The 20,855-nt window shown below is 47.1% G+C and overlaps 1 protein-coding gene across 1 annotated transcript in view; it reads left to right on the top strand.

The window, feature by feature from the left end:
- DNAAF2 (dynein axonemal assembly factor 2) overlaps nucleotides 1–20,855 on the top strand; it is a 229,251-nt gene that overhangs the window by 110,439 nt on the left and 97,957 nt on the right. Inside the window, exon 2 of the mRNA XM_086937285.1 lies at nucleotides 17,411–17,557. Within this exon, the coding sequence (XP_086793411.1) occupies nucleotides 17,411–17,557 (147 nt within the window). The remainder of the gene's footprint in view (nucleotides 1–17,410; nucleotides 17,558–20,855) is intronic.

Raw genomic sequence — 20,855 nt, 5'->3', positions numbered from 1 at the left:
GGCTTAGAGTCCCTCCGTAGTACCGCCTTTTGTAACCTTCCATGGCGACATCCTCTGTTACGTGTGTTGTTACTTGGTTGGCTTTAATTACAGCCTGCGAGCACTAATTTCTCAAATAGCTTTATCCAGCCTGCAAACACGCTCTCTCCTAACGCTTTTTAAAAAATGTTGTAGCACGAGCGCTAGCATTTGTAATGCAATAGGTCTCGCTTTTGCGAGAGTTTAAGCTATTGTAAATGACATGGCCTTTTATTTATCTGTTTTAAAACCAACACATAAATAAAAGGCATTGTCATTTACAATGCCAATAGCTCAAACTCTCGTAAATGCGAGACCTATCGCAATGCAAATTCTTGCTTATTATGTCAGAGGATGTTACTTTTGTGTTTCTCGTTTGGGACATGCTTCTTACGTATTCTTTGAGGTTCAGACACACATTTTTGGTTGTCTTAGGCCCTGAGGTGTTGTGTGAATCCTGTCTCTTGCTTCCCAGTATACCGAGCAGGAGAAAGCGCGTCCTACTCTGAGCTCAAGCTGGTCACCACATCGCTGCCATCTTGTTTGGAGCCTGTCTATTTGGGGGTGGGGTCCTCCTCCTTTAATCACATCTTTGAGTGGGGTGGAGGATGGTGACGAGGATAGGCAGTCTCTGTCACCAAACACTTTGTTGACCAGAGGATACCCGTTGATAGCTCATCTGAAAATAAGAGAGCCCTGTGTGTGCCAACATAGGCCTTGTAATAAATGATTGTCATGTGGCAGCTTGTCTCCCTGTATCCTGAGCTTGGCAGCACTTAAACTGTCAGTAAGACATGCATAATTTATCTGGGTTTAACAGAGGTTTAGCAGGCGGGGCACTGTTATAGCCACGCGTTTGTTAATTGTATTAAATACGTTATCATCTTCATTCGATCAAACAGTAGATTAGTCCTGTTTCTGTCTTTTGCCTTGATGTTGGCTGCATTCATGGTATTTTCTCGCTTCGGTGCTCTTATCAATCAGGTTAGGTTTCTCTTCCATTTGTCCAGCACACTTCATGTCCTCGTCTATTTTCTTGCTACGGCTATCGTTTGTGCGGTTAACAAACTGAGTCATTTTCTAGTTTTATAATGTTTAAATTGTGCTTCTCTATTAGCTGGTTGATATTAGTTTGGGCACGCACACAAAAGCCTGATTTAAGAAGATGCCTGCTTCAGAGAGCTTGTGTTCGCACTGTATGCAATGAGATGCCTCCGCTTTAACATGCTTTGCTGTTTTTTTTAATCACAGATCTGTATTTATCAGATCATTTTGTGTGCATGTGTGCTCTGCCTCTTCAGTGCCTAACTTCTGTAGTCACTTCTCATGTAAAGCCTGCGTCTCCTCTTCACGGGCTCCCATCTCCAAAGTAGAGACTCATCGCTTCTGGGGCACGGTTTGGTGCCGAGTGATAAAGAAGGCAAAGAGCAAACTTTATTTCTAAATCGATGTTCATAGAGTTTTTGACCAATGTAGGCTACATGAATGACGTCAGCTACATTTTTATATACTGGCTATAATTGGCCTAGTGTAAGTCAACCAAAAATAGTTAATGGGAACGCCGTTCAAAAATGAAATACTATTTATGGGCTCTGCACAATGCTAATATTCTCTACATGTACGAATTTCACACGCATAGAAAAATACCAGCCCTTTGTAACTGTTTTCCATGTTCGGGAGTGCTATAATTTGGCACTTGAATAAGTCAGTCAGTCAGTCAGTCAGTCAAAGTACTTTATTTCGGTAACATACCATAAAAAGGCCATACATACACAGTAAGCATAACACAGTAGCAAAGGATAAAAAAAATAAATCATTGTGTTTTAAACCACATACAAACGGTTCCTGCACATATTAAAAAACATCATATATTACACCGAAATGTCAGTATATAAAATATCTAAAATTGTATAAAAAGTGTGGCACCTCCTGAAAAGTAGCCCTTAGTGCGAAATATGAGCTTCCAGCTTTAGTATTGCACATCTCATGTACCACATAGATTGGAGAAATCTTGCTGTGGCAAAAACTATCAGGGGGGGAAGTGTCATATTTGAGAATCCTATAGACCTCCCTGTAATCCTTAAAGCCCCTAGCCCTACATAGCTGCAAAATCTATTTCTCCCTAGCCCTAGCGTAAGTGGGGCAGAAGAGCAGAACGTGCAGATCTGTCTCACTGCCACTCGAACACCCCAGGTAGGTACTTGCCGTTGAGGAGGCCTTCCGCCATTTGTGCTTTACCGCCCTCAATGGCAATGCGCTATGTCTGAACTGGATGTAAAGTATCTTAGCCAAGGAGGGCTGGATATCATCCAAAAAGACTTCAAAGCGGGGATAAGCCTTCATGTTCAAGAAAGTGTCAGTAAGCCTACCCGTCGAGGGATTACTTGTTGTAGACTCCATGCGCTACCTCCTAAGAGCTATATTCAGTAGTTTTTTAGAAAGCAAAGGACAGGAATCTCGGGGATACAACCTCATGTCTCCTCTGGCTAAGGCATGGCAGTGGTGCTTGATGTAATTCAACCAGGGTATTTTTCCCGAGATCCCCCTCTGCAGAATATCTCTCAGGTCATCCCTATAACTCGAAAGCTCAGGAGTCGCCCAAAGACGCCTCCAATACAGTAGAGGGCGATTTGCTACGATCTCCTGGATTGGTACCAGGCCCAGGTCCAACCTCAGAGGGATCAAGGGCGAGCTCACAGGAAGACGAAGCAAGCGCCTGATAAAACTGTTTTCCGTGAGTATCAAAGGGGCAGCTGATGTATGGCCCCATAGCTCTACACCAGAGGTCTTCAAACTTTTGAAGGTTGAGCCCCCCCAGCTGAATTTTTGTAAATGTCGGGCCCCCCCACCACCTGACAGAAATTTCTGGAATCTGGTACACTACATAATTGACCGCCACCCGCATATCCCTGGCCATATCCGGCAAATAATGTTCAAAACAATGAGTGTTTCCTCCTTCTCCATGAATTCCCTCACTACCACTCACCAACAATGCACCTCATCTCTCTATAGCACCTTTCTGGCAAACATATAATTTTTTTTTATAGTGCTACTCCTAGTTTCATCATACTCAGGGGCATATGTACAAGCACCTATAGACACCACACCATCACTTTTTGCGACGTTGTGGTGGTGATAGGGGCATTGCCGTATTTACACGGCAGAGTTAAACCACTTAACTTGGCTTAACGCTGCCTTGTAAATGCGGCCCTCTTTCATACTATGCTTAGCGTGAAATGGTGGGCAGTGGGTGTTGCAGTGGGCGTTCCACTGCAACAGGCACTGATTTTGATGTTGTGCCCTATTTACAAGGGCAGCTTAAAAGCGAGGCAGCGTTAAAATTAAGAACAGGGAAAATCTGGTCTTAAGCTGGTGAAAGTAGGAGAAATGCATTATTTCTCCTCCTTTTTCATTCATCCATGTGTGCTGCCTTGTGCAGCACACATGGAAAAAGCAAAATGCCTTGTATTTGTACTCTTTAAAAAAAATCCATTTTGTGATTTCTGTGTGGCTGCATTAAGCAGCACACATGGAAGTGAGACAAATGGCATTTAAAGATTGTTTATGTACAGGAAGGTCCCCCTCCTGAACATAAACAATATTTTCCCTGCACCCAGACACCCTTGAACTATGGTGCAATGGTGTCTGCGTTGGCACTACACTGCTAAGGGGAAACGCAAGGCTGCACCATATTGTTGTAAATATGGTGCAGCCTTCCGTTTCTGAAGTGGCGGAGAGAGGCTTTAACCCATGACTGCTAAACGCCTCACTCCGCAACTTCCTCGAACATATGCCCCTCAGTCCTTTTTTAGCAGGCACATTAACCCTCTGTGCTGTGAGGGTGGCAGGAGTGCTCATGTGAGTGCACAGTGAGGTATGCGACAGTGTGAGAGTAGGGTAAGTGGAGTGACTGCAGGATGACTGAGCTGACCATATGAATTTGGGTGTGCATGTTAGTGCAGAGTAGGACTAATGAATGCATGGTTAGTGATGGGCTTGTTTAAGTGAGATTGCAGATTGAGCAGTGAGGGGGACAGGTGAGTGAAGTGTCACATGAGTGCAGGGTGGGTAGTGTGCTTGTGTGGCTGCAGGTTGAGGTACAGGGAAAACCGCGGAAGTGCATTGTGAGAGCAGCGTGATTACTGAGTGTAGGGTGAATGGTGTGAGTGCATAGGGGTCAGTATGAGGGAATTGTTATCGCTGTGAGTGCAGGGTGAGCATGAAAGTGAAGGGCGAGAATGAGGAGCAAGTTGTCTGAATGCAGGGTACATTCCCAGACACTTGCAGTAAATAGTTGCAAAATAGTTGCTTTCAGTTTTAGAAAAGGGGGCTCCTTGCCTCCCACTGCAGCTTCAGCTGTAGGAATTAACCAGGATACCCCGCCCCCCCCCCCCCCTCCCGCCACCCCAAACGTAGCTGCCAAGGTTTCAGATTGCTATGTGTGACATTTTCTTAATTTCAGTGTAATTATGAGTGACATTTCAAGGACTATGAGTGACAATTTCTCGCAGGCAAACTCAAGCAGTGAAGACGAGGGAAACATACATATCAGAAATGACACCCATGTGAGCAACAAGGAACTCTAAGACGAGTCACATCATGAAACACAAGCTGTATTACTGAGCGGTGCACCCCGGTCCTGAATATTGCCCACTGCCTGCCAAGCCCCGCTGGTGGCCCCATCACACCAGTTTCATCCTGTCACAGAGCTACCCGGCATTCTCTTCTGACTCTGTGTTGCTTTGCGCGCTGATTAAAGTTACGTTGGCAAGCACCACAGTGGCTCTCAGTCACCTGACCTAAAACAGGTTAGTGCAAGCAACTACTAACACAGCTTACTGTCAGTGAGAAGACAGACTGCTATGTAATGTACAGTTCGCAGCTGTTGTAACAGGGCAGACAGGCGGCAGCTCTGAAGATAATCATGACTGAGGCACAAGAAAAAAAAAATAACTGTCAGGGGTGTTGCCAAGCAGGCCTGCGCAAATTAAATAAAACAAGAAAAATAAAGATGTGCAGTGAAATTCCTCCCAAAGCTGAAACCTGCACTCCATGCAAACTTCTCAGGAAAGATCTGCTCAACGAGTCTCTAGGAGGCCCCTGCAACACGTTATGAGATTACTTGTATTTTGATGTGAAACAGAGCCCACACGCTGCAGAGATGAACAGAGGCCCCTGCACACATTTGTTTTCAGATATATAAGCGGTTCTATCCCCTCTCCAACCATTTGCCCTTTGCCCTTTGTCTTCAAAAGGGCAGTTTAAACACTTTATCAGCGCTGCACCCTCCCACAATAATTACGTTTCCTTAACACCTGTGCTTAGTCCCTTTATGTCGGATTACATGGCTGAATGAGAAATCTCATATTGTTAATGAGGCTTTAATTGTTTTCACCCCTTCTTCGGGCCCCTGCAGCTTCACTCTGCCGTCTGTTTCTTTTATCAGTGGAGGACAAAGGTGAGATGTACGGCGGACTACGCGCCCCCCTTGAGACGGTGGCGCGCCCCCCCAGGGGGGCGCGCCCCACAGATTGAAGAACACTGCTCTACACCATAGAGTGCGCCCCCTCTTGCCTGGGCCTTATAAATCTCCAGAAGCGGGCTCAGGAGCTTCAATGAGGTGTCATTAAAAACCTTTAAAATGCCACCCAATGATTGGGCCAGCTTTAGGTTGGCCCTAGCCTTCTGGGACCCCCAGTCCATCTTGTCATTCAGTGTGACCCCCAGGTACTCAAAGGTGGACACACGGTCCAGCATTGTTCCATTCATATGCGGGCGGGGGCAGTTGGCCGATTTGTAGTTAAAGACCATGAACTTTGTTTTCGGGATGTTAATCTCCAAATTTCTCAGATGACAAAAGGAGCAAAATGCCTCTGATGTGCGCTGTATACCCCCTGACAATTTTGACACCAGGAGAGTATCATCAGCGAACATTAGGGCCGGTATCCGTCGCCCCGCTAAACTGGGAGAGTCAAAATCTTTTGCTCCCGAGAGATGGTCTATTAGCCCATTAAGAAAGAAGGAGAAGAGGGTAGGAGCCAAGACGCACCCCTGCCTTACTTTCCTCTCAACCGGGAAGGGGGCCGCCAACTCCCCACTCCTCCCATACCTCACCCTAGCATATGTGCCCAGGTGCAGTCGTTTAAATAGGTGGGACACATAAGGAGGGGCACCCATCGCCAGCAGTAGAGCCCACAGCTTGTCCCTCTGGACCAGGTCAAACGCGGACCGAAGGTCCACAAAAATCAAAAACAAACTACCCGCCCCAATAGTGACCGTCTTCCAATAGACCAACTGTAATCTAAACAGTTGGTCTATGGTAGAAACCTTTGCTCGAAAGCCCGCCTGAAGGGAGGGTAGGATATGTTGGTCATGCATCCAACTCTGCAACCTTGATAACAAAAGGCGGGCAAAGATTTTCTGGAGGACATCGATCAAACTTATGGGGAGGTAGATAGCCGGGTCGAGGGGGGAAGCTTTCTTGTGTATGGGGATTATTTCGGCTCCCAACCAGGTTTCAGGGATCTCCAAACCTTTAATTAATTAATTAATTAATTATGTGCTTATATAGCGCTGGAATCACTCCCGAAGGGGTACCTCCGCGCTTCGACCGCTGCGAAACCCTTCCTGGCTTCCCTGAGAGATGGTCCCTTAATGGGTATCTCCAGGGTGAGACCAGGCATCCCCGGCGGTCTGGTGGGGCCGTTAGTGAAGATGAGGCAAGCTAGTGCCCAGAGTTGCCGAGTGTGATCGCTGATCAGAGTGGGCACCGAGGCGAGAGAATTATCGAGTCCGCTGACCCTGGTCCAGAAACCTGCCGCGTCGGGAATCGAACCCTGGTCCCGGGCCGTCCTCTGCTCTCGGGTCTGCCGCCTCTAACCAGTGAGCCACACTACTTCACCTTGCAAAATGGCGTTAAAATAAACACAAATGTAGGGAGCCCATACGTTTTGTTCGCTACAGTAGAGATCGCCAGGGATCCTGTCCATGCCCTGGGCTTTTCCTAATTTCAGGCTACCAAGGGCCACCCGCACTTCATGGACAGAGCAAGGTGGGCAGACCGGGGCCGGGGCTTCCATGAGAGCCAGTTCTATAGGGCGATTTTGCAATATGTCCTCCTCGTGGTCGTCACTATGGCCAGATGATTACAGGGGCTTAAAATGATCTAGCCACACGTCTTCACTCAGATTGGGGATGATGGCAGACTTCACCTCGGCCGACCCGACTCGCACGAGGTTCCAAAATGACCTGTAATCTCGGGTTCCCAATGCCACTCGGATATTATCCAACCTGGCGGCTTCCCACTCAGCCCTAGCCTCCTTAATCAAAGTTTTATACACCTCCCTTGCCGTTCTGATGCTAGAAATTGAGCCCGATTTGACCTCACTAATCAAACACTTCTTCTTGTAACTACATGCTTTATTAAACCAGTGGTCCCGCCTCTTTGTCCCACCACTCCTAACACCCGAAGAGTAGAAATAGCAGGCCAGGGAGACGAAAAGGTTATGTAGGTCTTGGAGCCCCTGAGAGTGGGAGGGGAGAGGTTCGCAACCTGCACCTAGGAGGTTAGAGACCTCTGTGAGAGAGCTTACAACGAGTTGGTATAATTCTGCCAGCTTCTCAGGAGCCAGTGCAATCCTCTCCCCTCTAACTCTTCTCCCTCCCGCTGCTATGACTAGATTACAGTCAGTAGCCGTTTCCTCGCGTCCTGAGTCATTGTGACAACCAAGGGGAACCAGGAGTTCTAATGACAATAAATTGTGATCGCTGTCACCCCTTGGGATCACAGAAAAAGTTCTAAGGCAAGCCCAAAACTCTACATTCACCAATATATAATCAATGGTAGAGCTTCCCCCCGGTCTATTAAATGTACTGGTCCCTGGAACATCTGGGACCAGTCTACCATTACAAGCCCTTAGTGAATATAGAAAGACCAACTTGTTAATCGCAAGGGCGAGTGGTGGTATGCGCTTTTCCGGGTACATGGTGCAGTCCGGAATGAACCAACTTTCGCCCTCTTCCGCGGTTATAGAGGGAATCCCCGAAAGTGGCTCAAAGTGGCAGTTAAGGTCTGCACCAATAATTTTATGAGCATCCGGGGGAAGAGATTGTAAAAGAGCCTCCAGTGCTTCCAAGGTTGATAGGCCCAGCTGGAGCGGATGAGGGCGCAGATATATATTAAACACAGCCAGGATAGACCCCCTGTTGAAGTTCAATATAACACAGAGAATGTCAGGGCAGTGGGAATCTACGACCTTAACAGTGCATCCCAGATGAACAGCAGCCCAAATACAAGCACTTGAATAAGACCGAGGTTTCAACGTTTCAAGGTCCATGTCTGAGCACTTCATCCATTCCATATGTTTGGTCTGCTTTATGGGGCTTTCAGTCCTGATTTTGCAATGTGATAAATAGCATAAATAGCTCCAGGATGCCAAGATAAAATCTGCCACGGATGAGCAACTTGCCCGTGAGCCCAGGAAACGTGAGAGCTCTAATCAGAATTTGGTAAAATCCCCTATTATTTATAAACATTTAGATTCTGCCTCTGTTTGCTTTAATAATCATTTAGCAGTAGACCAACCCAGCTCAAAGACCTTTGAAGTGGTTTCGTAATGTGCTTGCTTCGTTAAATTTGTATTTCAAAGTGAAAAAAAATTATTTTGCACATTTATTTATTTCTTTACAATTCTTTACATTGGTTTCTCTTATGCTGCCCTGTTAACAAGATGTATTTGTTATTTCTGATTCAATATGTATATGTGTGTATATTATATAATTATTAAAAAACTTTTTTGCCGTTTTAGCCTTCTTTCCGTGGTTTTTGGAATATCTTTATTGGAAACCATATTACGCTTTATATGCACCACTGCATGTGAACATCTTCTGGTTGTAGAATAGAGGCGGTTAGATGAGTGATGAGGCGGATGCCAAAGTATAGCAAAGAGTATGTTACGAGGAGGGGTGTATACCTTTAGGAGTTTGTAGGAGAAGGTGCCTAGGCTGATTGAAAGACCAATGCTCACACAAACAGAATTAAAGTAAGAGCTTAATACTTATATAATGGGCACACTAATCTGGTCACGTCACAGGGCCCAGCCCTTTGGACCGCCTTCAAAAAGTAAGTGGAAATGCATTCAGGAAGTCAGCGAAGCTTTACCCTATAAAGTCCTTCACTGATCAATGAGGGAATTTGGTTATAAATGAAACTACAATAATAAGTAGCAGCAGCAAACACATTTTGAGAATGGATGAGTAGTCATTCTAGTAAACAACACTCAAAGGTATGTCACTGACATACCACATATTTCCACTACCCAACTTCACACCACACAATTCCACAAAAAACAATTCCAATCCAATACATCTCTCCCTTGCACTTCAACCAGCCCTGTCAACTCTCCCCCACCACCAACTGCCCCTCTCATCTTTCTCTCTCACACTACCACTACCCCCTCTCATCTCGCAAACTGTCAGAGCCCCTCAGATCTCTCAAAGAACTAGGTAAAGGTTTGTAAGTGTGATCTCACTGAAACTATTGTCAAAACCAAAAACGAGGCTGAAATGCACACATTGGGGTTTGAATTGGAATAGAAAGAATTGCAAGATGGCCGCCAAGAAACAACACACAGTTCAGCATGCTAGTGTTGCAAAACGGGAGGCAGAGATAGAATGTCCGGCGAGCTCTCCCTCATTACCCTGAACTTCACCTTAAGATTTCTTGGAGAAAGGAGCCTTCCCTGTTTTCGGCGCAAAAGTTAGGCAGAGTAGCCAAGTCGAGTGTTTGTTGTTTTAAGTTCGTCACGTTGAGTTTCCGCAACAGGATTAAGAGTAGTATCTCGTGTGGTGTTGGGCCCTATGCCCACATAACTACAATAACGGAAACATACACAGGGCAGTATGGTACTGCAACTGGCCAGGAGCACGTGCACTCTGGCCCTTTTATTGACGGGGCCACGACACTCGTGGCACCCGTGATGGATGGGTGTGGGGGTGTAGTGTGTCCAGCATCGAGGGAGTGGCTGGAATAACAACTTCCTGCGGGACACTAGAACGTTTCTCGCAGGATACTACATTCCTCCCCAACCTTATTGAGGAACAAACAATGTGTTGGTCCAACCTGTGGAGATAAAATAAAACCGTTAGCTGGATACCACAGGATCCATCAGTCTCTCGAGTCGGGTGGCAGGACGACAGCAGACCTGGGCTGGTGACTTTGCTTGCAGCAGAGCCTCCTCGGAGGGCACCCGTGGTTTAACCTGAGGGCTCAGGACACAGCTGCAGACTTGGAGACATCGGCTGCAGACCATCGGTTCGCTGAAGATGACATGTCCTGCTGTCTTGCATGACCTCCGCTTGGCTGACGACGGTGATGTTCTGTGGTAAGTTTTAACAGTTCCATTCAGTGGGTTGCATCGTAAAAATGGATGGAGTCCCACCTGAGAGTTCCCAGAGGTGTGTCTGGGCTCACTGTCTCTGTTGAACGGCTGGGCTGTGACCGGTAACCTGTCGGTGGGGCAATGTCTCTTCTTGTTCTCCCGCCTGGGGAGGCCTGTTGTAGGGGCTGCTGCTGGACTGTAGGAGGGCTGCGCTGGGGGGCCGCTTGTGTGCCATCTGGGGGCAGCTGCAGGACCGCTGAGGAGCCGTTACTGAGTCGCACGCACAACCCTCACGGGTGGATGATTCTTGGCCAAGACCTGCCTTCGCTGTTGCGGTTTCGGTGTAAGCCAGGTTCACAGGTGGCCTCTGGTTTCTGTTGTCGGCTGGCGTGGCGACCGTGCAGGACTCCAGTCTGCCGATCTTCTGGGAGTGGTGTTGTTTGACGTAGGTGATGATGGCTGGGGTGATGGTGATTACCAGCCATGTAGTGACTCGGGATGCCAGGTGTTGGTGACTTGCTGGGAGTGTTGGATGTCCGGTGGGACTTGGCAGCCATGTGCCTCCGCCTTGCTGAGGTGGAGTGTCTGTGGCGGCTTGACACGTAGAGTGTGGGGATCCTCTCTTGCCTGTTGTGGGGCCACTGCCGACTCCATCTTGTGGCGGTGTGAGGGCGGGCACTCTGTGCTGATCTTCACTTGTGGCATCTGCGGACAGGAGCAGGGATGAGCTTGACTTAGACTGCCGACGCTCAGGGACGGGCGGTCGCCTGGGAAAGCGTTAGGATGAGACGCGGTTGGCGCTGGCTGCAGGTTACGTTTGGTTCATCCATGAGGCTGTATCCAGGGACGTTGGTCCGCCTTGGTGCCGGTCTGGTGTGTCAGGGTGTGCTCTTGGCTGGCTGTGAGTCCTCGGTCTTCTCCCTCTGTTGGCTTGTTATGCCTACCTGTGCTCATCCGGTCTTCGGGGTGAGAGGGCTGTCATTCTTCTTCTTTTCTTCGAGGGCATTGTGTTTGGACCTTGAGGCGGCGCTGTCATGACGCCGGCTTCTGCCTTTGCTCTGGCATGCTTGTATGGACTAGTCACTTGGTGACGTGCTCCTTTCTAGCTGGGCGACGTGACGTCCGGTTTTGTGTCGCTGTTTGTTGGAGCGCATGGTGCTGTGGCGGCCTGCCACGGGGGTGTGCGACTCCTCTCTTGCCGATCTTGGGTCGCGTCCGACTCCGTCTTGAGGCAGTGTGAGGGAGGACTCCGTGGGTGGTCTTCGGCCTACTGCAGGGTTTCGCTGTGGCGGTGGAGACGTGGGTGCTCTCCTACCTGCGTTCAGCAGTGCTTCTGTGCGGAGAGGTCTCCTGGATGCTGTCTGTGCAGTCAGGTTCACTGGTGTGGCTTTCTGCATGCTTCTTGCTTTGCGTGCTCGGTCTCGTTCTTGGACACTTTCTTCTGGCACTTGGGGTGCCTGTGGTGTGGCTTGTGGTTGGGCCTGTTCACTAGGAGGGGTGAGTGATGTGACCTCTTCACTGGCTCTGGCGTTGGGCAGCCACGTGTGGCGCGTGCTCGGCACCAACCTTTCTTGTGCTTGTAGTGGGGTAGTTACCTTGAGACGTTGCTGTCTGGCTGGTCTTCCACTCTTGCTAGTGGGGTTGTCTTTGGTGTTGCTGCTTGAGTTTCTTGCAGTCTTTAGTGGGGTTTGTCAGTCGCTCTCCCTATTTTGCAGAGGTGGCAGACAGTGCTCTTGCCTGTAGGATGTTGGTTTGCGTGGGTGCAGCTTGGGGCACCTTGGGGGCTCTTGTGTGTGGCAGGTGCCTGGGGGCTTCGCTGTCTTCGAAGGCGTCTTAGCTGTTCTCACTTGCAGGGTGCAGAGGGCCACTCTATGAGCATTCTTCTCTGAGGGCGTGTCTTGCTGTGCCTGTTGCAGTTCGTCTCAGCCACTGGGCGTGAGCAGGCCGTCTTCCAGATGATGGAGGTGTGCTCCCTTGGATCTGTTGACTGCCGATGCCGGTTGCATAGCCGTATGCTGTGCTCCCGTACTGCTGGTCTGTAGGGTGCAGTGCAGCTACACTGATGTCGGTCGCGGTGGGCAGTCAGTGTGTTTGCCCGCTCTGTGGATGCGCCGGTGTGGATCTTCCTGCTGAGATTACGTTGAAATATCCTTTTGCGGATCCTGCACTTCAGGCAGGGTAGTGGGGTGTCCAGGTCTCTCCTTCGGTCCGTGATGCTGCCTGGGCTGACGGTCACGGGGCACGGCTGGCTAACTTCTCTGGCCAGTCAGTCCGTCCTTTGGTGCGTTGCGTCTGGGGAGGTACCAGGTGGCGTTGTGGTCGTCACGGTGGCTTGCCCTGGTTGCTGCAGGTTTTGGGCACTGAGACGGGCAGTGCCGTGCCAGGGGTGCCCCGTGAGGCTTTGGTCAGCGCTTAGACCATGGCTGTTTCCTTCACTTGCAGGCAGTGTTGTGCATTACTGGTGCGAGGGTTGAGCAGGGCAACGTTTCCCTGGGACTGTTGCCTCAACACCTAGGTGGCCCCCTCAGGCTGTTCTCATGATAGGGCTGGAGGGGCAAACTTTCTTATATTGGCCACTTCAGAGGCCGACTTGTGTGCCTAGTATGTTACTTTTGTAAAAGGGTAAACTTCACAGTGCTGCTTGCTGTTTACTTTAAGCTGGGACAGTGACCACCTGCGGTCACTAGGCAGCCATGTGTTTTTTTTTCGGTCCTGGCTCTTCCAGGCAGGCTGTCTCTGGACCTTTGTAATGGCCATCCACACTTGCAGGCGGGCGGTTGCTGAGGTGTCAGCAGGTAGGTGAGACAGTGTCATGGGCATCGGGGGCCTCACTTGTCAAGGCGGTACGGTCAGCTTATGTTCGCTCACAGGTATGTTCGAGACGCGGCAGCTTGCTTCATGCTGTAAGTCTCGTATGCACTGTAATTGCTGGGGCGGAGGAGAGTACTGCGTGATGGAGTGTTCACTAGTCAGTGGCTAATTGAAGTTACGGCCGTTGGGTGGCGCTGTGAGTGTTCTCTGTATCCTTCCCAACAGCGGCATATTCTTGAGTTACCGGCCGTGGCAGGGGCTTATGCAGTCTGCTGTGAGTCCCCCTTCAGGGGTTGCTTCCTTTCTCTCCTTTCTCCCCCGTGGTGGGTGTGGAATAATATAATCATGCGAGGCGTCTACAACCGGGCAACGGCCATGCGGTTTCAAGACTTGAACCGGCAGCATGAAACAAATGCTACCCGCTCACCACGTTGCAGGTACGTCGCCGTCCTTTCACCCTCAGTCGCCTATGATGTCAAAGCTGTGGTGCCCGGCTCCAGTCTTGCGCACCGGGAACCGCAAACGTTCTCAGGCAGTAGGGCTCATGAACCTCTTCTGGGCTACAGCCGGGTGGACCGCTCTTCACGCCCTCGCGAGTGTTGCAGGATTCAGACCAGTGAGCATGGTCCAACGGCGTGTTTCCGGCCACAGCCGTTCTTCAGCCGTCCGACACCTCAGGATGGCATGGTAAGCGGGAGTGATGCAGGGACTTCAGCGGGTTCTACTGCATCTCTCTATCACCGCCCGTTGCGGGTCACAGAACCTCTTAATTGTAGCAGTGACCGCCTGGGCGCAGCTGCGGGCACATCGCAGGCATAGCAGGGGGGTAGGTGCTCTCACCGGAATCGGGTGGTTGCAGCGCCGCAAGTCGAGGGCTCGTGTTGAGTGCTTAGTTCTTCTGGGTTCTACTGGAGCCCAAGAAGCAGGAGGCGGCCAGTCTCCGTCCGTCCTTCTTTGGGGATAATGGGCTGCTTCGCGGTGCCGAGCCTGATCCTCTCCATGCAGATGGCTTGTCTCTATTTCCTCCCCAATGAGATAAAAGTACTCTCTTGGCACCGGCTGGTATTGGGAGATGGGTGGGGTCAACCCGCCTCGTCACCAATGTGGTGTTGGGCCCCAGGCCCACATAACTACAATAACGGAAACATACACAGGGCAGTATGGTACTGTAACTGGCCAGGAGCACATGCACTCAGGCCCTTGTATTGACGGGGCCACGTCACTCGAGGCACCCGTGATGGATGGGTGAGGGGGTGTAGTGTGTCCAGCCCTCGAGGGAGTGGCTGGAATAACAACTTCCTGCGGGACACTAGAAGTTGTGTCTCGTAGGATACAACATTACGGTAGGGAGCAGAGCAAAAGGTCTCTGTCTCTTCCTAGAGTAGTTATCAGAAGTTATGACAGAGGGCGTTCACTGTGTTGAAGGGAACTAATGTCCTCCCACCTTTTTTTCAGAGCTAGCACAAGCATTGAGAGGGATAAGACGCGCTCTTCTTTCACCTCATGTATTTTTTGAGAAAGTTAATTCAGCGTGCTAGCCTAGTGTAAATATTTTTTTTTGTCAGCAATAGATTATTTGACTAAGTAGACAGAAGTACAGAAAGATGGAAGCTTCGGAGTGAATAGCAATACTTAGCAGAGTTATGAGATTCTGCCATTGTTTCCATGACGCTCGTCAGCGAAGACACGCAAATACCCTCGAAAATAAAAAAGAAACTAAAGGTTAATTTTAACAAAATATCTTCCATCTTAAAAAAGACAAACATGTTGGTCACTAGGAAGACTAACTAGAACATGAATATCACTGCTAGAACCATCTCGCTATAGTTGTGTAAAAGAAGAGTGGCAATAGTCATAGTCTAATAAGGTATTTTTAAAGTAGTAATGTTTATTATTATCACTATATTGCTTCATAAAATACTCAGTGAATGTGTGTGGGTGCTGCACACTATTGTCAAGCTAGTACGTTTTGTGCGTTTTGTGCGCTGCCTTCGATTGGTGCCTGCTTACACCACTATCAATGTGAATAAGGCCTGGCCCCTGATGGCTGCCAGGACTCGAGAGCGCACTACTTACAAAGAACAATTACTCCTTTATAGTATTTTCAGTATATTTAAACCATTGATATTCAATTCATTATACAGTTGAAATTGACCATTACATTTCCACAATATAATTTACAAAGAAATCAAAAATGTACACAATCAAGAAGTGATTAAATGATAATCAATACAAAAAAAAAACCCAGTGCATTTCGGGGCTGAAAAGCCGCTTCGTCGGGGGTCTGTTGAGAAGGAAAAAAGGGAAACTTATTACTATTGGTGCTCATGGCGTTCACAGTTGCCATCTTCTTAGCTGATAACTATTTGTGAATCTTACCTCAATCTTTGAGGAAAAACTAATCTTTTTCATGAAGCTGATTTCAAATATTAAACTTCTAATCTATGAAAAAAACAAATGTTTTCATTTATATTACAGCCTTAAGTAGACAAGTTTAATGGAGTTAAAGGGGAAGTTATTAAATTTACCTGCAACTTGCTTTTAAATGAATCTGCAAGAAATGTATATGAATTGGTTTGATGAAATCTTATGTCATTAGTTTAAAGACTACATGTGTACCATATTACCAAGTATGCACATGCTCACCTCAAATAAAAATACAAACTCCAAGTTTTGCACGTTTTTGTCTCTAGGCTGTTATGATGTGTATTTGTTTTAAAAAAAGGACATCAGTCTAAACCACGGTCTCTGTCTTTTATAGCACTTGTCTAAATTACCAAACGAGCGAGACTGAAGTTAGATTCTACACACCCACAAGTAATTTATTAAACATCATAACAGCCTGGAGACAAAAACGTGCAAAACTTGGAGTTTTTATTTTTATTTATACTTTATTGTTCATAAATAGGGTGAACACCATTGAAATAAACGGCATTCTACCTACAGGTGAGCATGTGCATACTTGGTAATATGGTACACATGTAGTCTTTAAACTAATGACATAAGATTTCATCAAACCAATTCATATACATTTCTTGCAGATTCATTTAAATATATATATATATATATAAATATTTCCAGGAAAGTTTTGGCGCTAAGCTGATCTGGCCCTTTGCAGCGGTGGGCTTAGGACGGGATCGCCACTCCCAAAATACTCCAACCTTTCGTCCACGAGTAAGAAAGAACGATGTCCAAGCCTCAGCTGTATGCAAAATGGAGTTTAATTCACATCCCACTCGACGCGTTTCGGGAAAGCCTTCCCTTTGTCACGTGACAAAGGGAAGGCTTTCCCGAAACGCGTCGAGTGGGATGTGAATTAAACTCCATTTTGCATACAACTGAGGCTTGGACATCGTTCTTTCTTACTCGTGGACGAAAGGTTGGAATATATATAAATATATGTATATATATTATGACAGAGGGCATTGGAGAGGGGCATTGAGAATAATTCATAATTCTGCTCCCGTGCATTTTTTCTGGGAACCTATGACACAATCCCACTGCCCCCTCTCGTCCTTCCCTCACACTCTCCTGTCTATACTGCCTGCTCACACATACTAAGCACAGTTTCTTTCCTGTGCATTATCAAGGTTTCTGTCCCTTGAACCGATGCTGTGCTCCTCTTCTTAGGGGTCTTCTGTGTACACAGTTCCTTCCTCTTAATGCATCTGTGGCCTTCTCTATTTCTCACACACTCCTTCTGCTCCTCTGTCTGGAGTTCATTCACCACTTCCTGCACACACTATCTATTCCTCTCTATCTTCCTTTCTATCTGTGCTGTGCAGCTCCCACCCCTGCCTATTCACCATGCCACATAATTCCACTCCACAAATACCCTCCACACCACTCATTCCACCCCACCCAATTCCTCAACTATAAATTCCAATACTACCCCCATAATTCCACTCCACACCACATACATTCACTACACACCAAAACAAAACACATTGTCATTTACACAGCCAATAGCTCTAACCCTCCCAAATGTGAGACCTATTGCATTGCAAATGCTTGTTTTATTAATGTTGAAAACAATATTGTTTTGAAGAACGAAAACACTGATAGAGGAGCGGTTGTTTAGTGTAAACATCAGTGCAAGTCGTGGGATATTAAAATGAGTAATTGCCATATTTGAGAGGACAGTTTAACCTTCTTGAAAGAGCATTGCAAACATGTGGTAATGGATCTGTTTTATTTGTTAGGACTGGCTGTTTGTCACTGAAGAAAATGTTGATCACTTCCTGGACGACATTGTTAACCCTCTTCCTCCTGAGCGCTCTGTATCTGAATCACAGCCAGTGATTGAGGTTGTGGAGGTCACGGATCAGAGCAGTCGCTTCAGATTAAAGGTAAGGGCACTTGTCAACATCACAGCCGCGCTTTCCATTATAAATGTAAAACCTCAACTCCAGGCAGTGCTGCATTGCTCTACAGCCAGGTCTGCTATAGAAATAGCAATATACACCAAATTTACAACTGAACTGGGGCTGCTGGAAAGGAATCGGATGCCTCATTTTTGTAGTGTCTTTTGGAAGATCATAAGATCATTGTCCTACCAGAAAAAACTGCTGTAATTGATGCTGGGTAGATGAAGGATTAGGACGAGAGATCCCCCAACCAAACGCCCTTCCATAGCTCCCTGCTGGGATCACCGCTCACCAAAGTGTCGAATTAAGCATTGGATTGGATGGTCCCAAAGTCACGCTCTCCACTTCTTCAAACAACCACTCATCCATCGGTAACCCTTCAGGTGAGAGACCCTTCCCTGGTAATCCACCTGCCTCTGCATCTCCTCCTTCCCCTGTATTTCTCCTCCTCTGATTAAGTCCCTAGACATACTTGAGCACCGTAGGAAGAGGCCCCCGTGCATAACATTACCCACACTTAGGCCAGAGACCGCTCCGCTCACCCTGATTTTCCTACCCCCACATGATTTCTGTCTTCTAGATCCCCCAGTGATATCTTCTGGCAGCTAAATCCCCAATAGAAGACCTCCTCTGCCCATAAAAAAATAAACATTTTAATATTAATAGGGACTTTATTAAATTTACAATTTTACCTCAAAATGAAACATCTGAAATCTATTACAGCATCTGACAAGCATTGAAGAATTGTCTTTGTTGAGTTATAGAAGTGGAAGGGTATACTCAGATGTGAGTCCCTTGCTCATTGCACCATCAGGATTCAAGCAAGCCGGGCCGACGACGGCTGAAATGCCAGAAACCGGTCCCCGGAAGCTTGTTTCCTTCCCAGTATAAGAATTGGCTTGGTAGTTTGGTTTGCCCTGTTCCCATCATGCACTGGGACAGGAACAGACTAATTTGCATGTAGCCAGGTTCTGAGCTGGGATGGTGCAGTGAGCTAAAAAAACGGTGATGGATCAAGCCCTGATCTTTGGACTGGGTAAGAGTGGTCTGCTTAATTCAGACACTCTGTTCATCACCACCCCCTTTTCTGAATCGAGTTATAGAACTGGGCACTTATTATTGATATTTCCGTTACATTTTTATCACCTTACCAAAGTGCGTGCAGGCAGGTCTGATACCTTAACGAAAATAGGAAGTATGCGATAGCTTCCAATGGCACAAGCGCTATTAGCTGTATTGATTATTGTGACTTTATACACGCATGTGCCGTCCTTTGTTACTCTGGCATTGCCGCAAAGCATCAGTCAAACATTTGTAAAGAACGGCAAATCACCCGTGAGGGTCTCGAGGCGCTGGAGCAGTTTGCTGCTGCATGGAGGTTGATCAGGAAGGAGAAAGCCGTAAAAAGGAGGCTTTGGACTCTAGAAACACAACGCTGAACATCAGATTAGTGCAATTTCAGACTATTTTTAAAATCTTAATAGGAGTTTAAGGTTGGTTATGGGAGGTGCTGCTAGAGGAGTAAGTCACAATCTTTCCCTATCCTGTCAAACCACATGAACATTTGCTTAACGCATAGCCACTCTTGGCACGCCCCCCCCCCCCCCCCCCTACCCCCTTCCCCAATTTGCATACTGTTTTTCCTATGGTATATTTTTGCACATTGGCACTTTATTTGTAAATCTACAACCTGCTATATTATTTGTAACTTGTACATTGACATTTTAACTGTGTTTCACTATATGTATAGGCATATTACATGCTTGCTCTTTAAGTAAGATATGACAAAGTTGGTCTATGATCGATAACTTCTTTTAGATTGTAGGGAGATATGGTGGACTACTTGCTTTCTGAACCATCCCAAAATGGGCATTTTGGTGCATACTGTGATTTGTGATTATGATTATGAGGGGATGCAAATAATTGTTTACTAAGATATTAAATGGTTTTCTGCTGATGGTTGAAATGTTTTTTACCGATTTAGGTAAATATTTAACATTGTAAGGGTTTTGTAATGTTTATGGTTTTAATTGACTAATAAACTACGTATTCATTCATTCAGTAAAAACGAGGCAAACAGCAGGAAAAAAGCATGAAGAAAAAAAAGGGGGGGGAAAGGAAGGAGAAAGCAGCAAAAAGCAGGAGAAAGCACTCAGTTACAGGGGGAAAGGAAGAGAAAGCAGTAAAATGAGGCAAAAGCAGGAGAGAGCGATGCAGCAGCACGGGAGAGCAGGGCCTGGGGCCTGTTCAATGGGAGCTGCTTGGCGGCCTCCAAAATGAAGGTCCTGGGAGGAGGAAGGGGCAGTGGAAAAACAGGTGGCAGGCGGGAGCGAAAATGGGAAAAACAAGGGAAAACAGTGAAAAATTATTAGAAAATTAGGAGAAATCACTCCAAAAACATGGGAAAGGAAGGATAAGCAGTGAAAAAGAGGTGAAAATCGGGACAATGCACTTAGAGAAACGGGGGAAGGAGAAAGCAGTACAAATGTGTAAAATCCCAGGAGAAAGCACTCCGAGAAACGAGGGAAGGAGAAAGAAAGTAAAACGAGTCAAAAAGAGAAAGCACTCGGAACAAGCATTGGTAAAGGCATTCGGTTCTGCCTTTGTGATTGCTAATAACTTTTTTATTGTAGTCATTTTGTATGTAGTTGTGCAATATACTTACTGAAACTCTGTTAAAGTGTTATGACTTTTTGATTGAGAAAGGCAATATATTGTGCTGTTCTCAAGGCAGGACTCAAACTCTCCACTGGGCTCTGCATGCACATTTTGAGATTTTTTATTGTTGGCTGTGCACATGAAACGTCTTTTGGTGCTAATCCTTTAACTCAAGACACCCATAAGGCCTTGACTTCGAGATGACAGCAAGTGCAGACGTTGTTAATCTGAAGTTACACATGGCTTAAGATGATCACATACAACACAAAGGTACTTTTTTATGATGTGCACTACCAAGAAAATCAACATCTGACTCCCTCAGAGAAAGCAGCTGCACCCTTCTTTTAAAATTGAACAATTGCACAGCTCAGTGGACTGCACACTAGCGAATGTGCACATGTCCTTTACTTGTGCAAATAGATTCAAGTCCATTGCCTGGAAAGTTATACACATGGATTTGTCCTTTTGTGCACCAGTGTTCTGTAGTGGGGCCACAAAGATTTTATAAAATCTTGTCACGTGCCTTAGACGGTTGGCTAAACCCACATATGTAGTGAAGGCTGTGCACCCACTACTCTGCCTGTCACCACCCTGCTGGCCTCGCCCCCAAGCCTCGGCTCCG

This window comes from Lissotriton vulgaris, chromosome 9 (genome assembly GCF_964263255.1).
Source record: "Lissotriton vulgaris chromosome 9, aLisVul1.2, whole genome shotgun sequence".
Lineage (NCBI taxonomy): Eukaryota > Metazoa > Chordata > Amphibia > Caudata > Salamandridae > Lissotriton > Lissotriton vulgaris.
The sequence above is the reverse complement of the archived record's forward strand: the minus strand, read 5'-3'. Positions and strand labels throughout refer to the sequence as shown.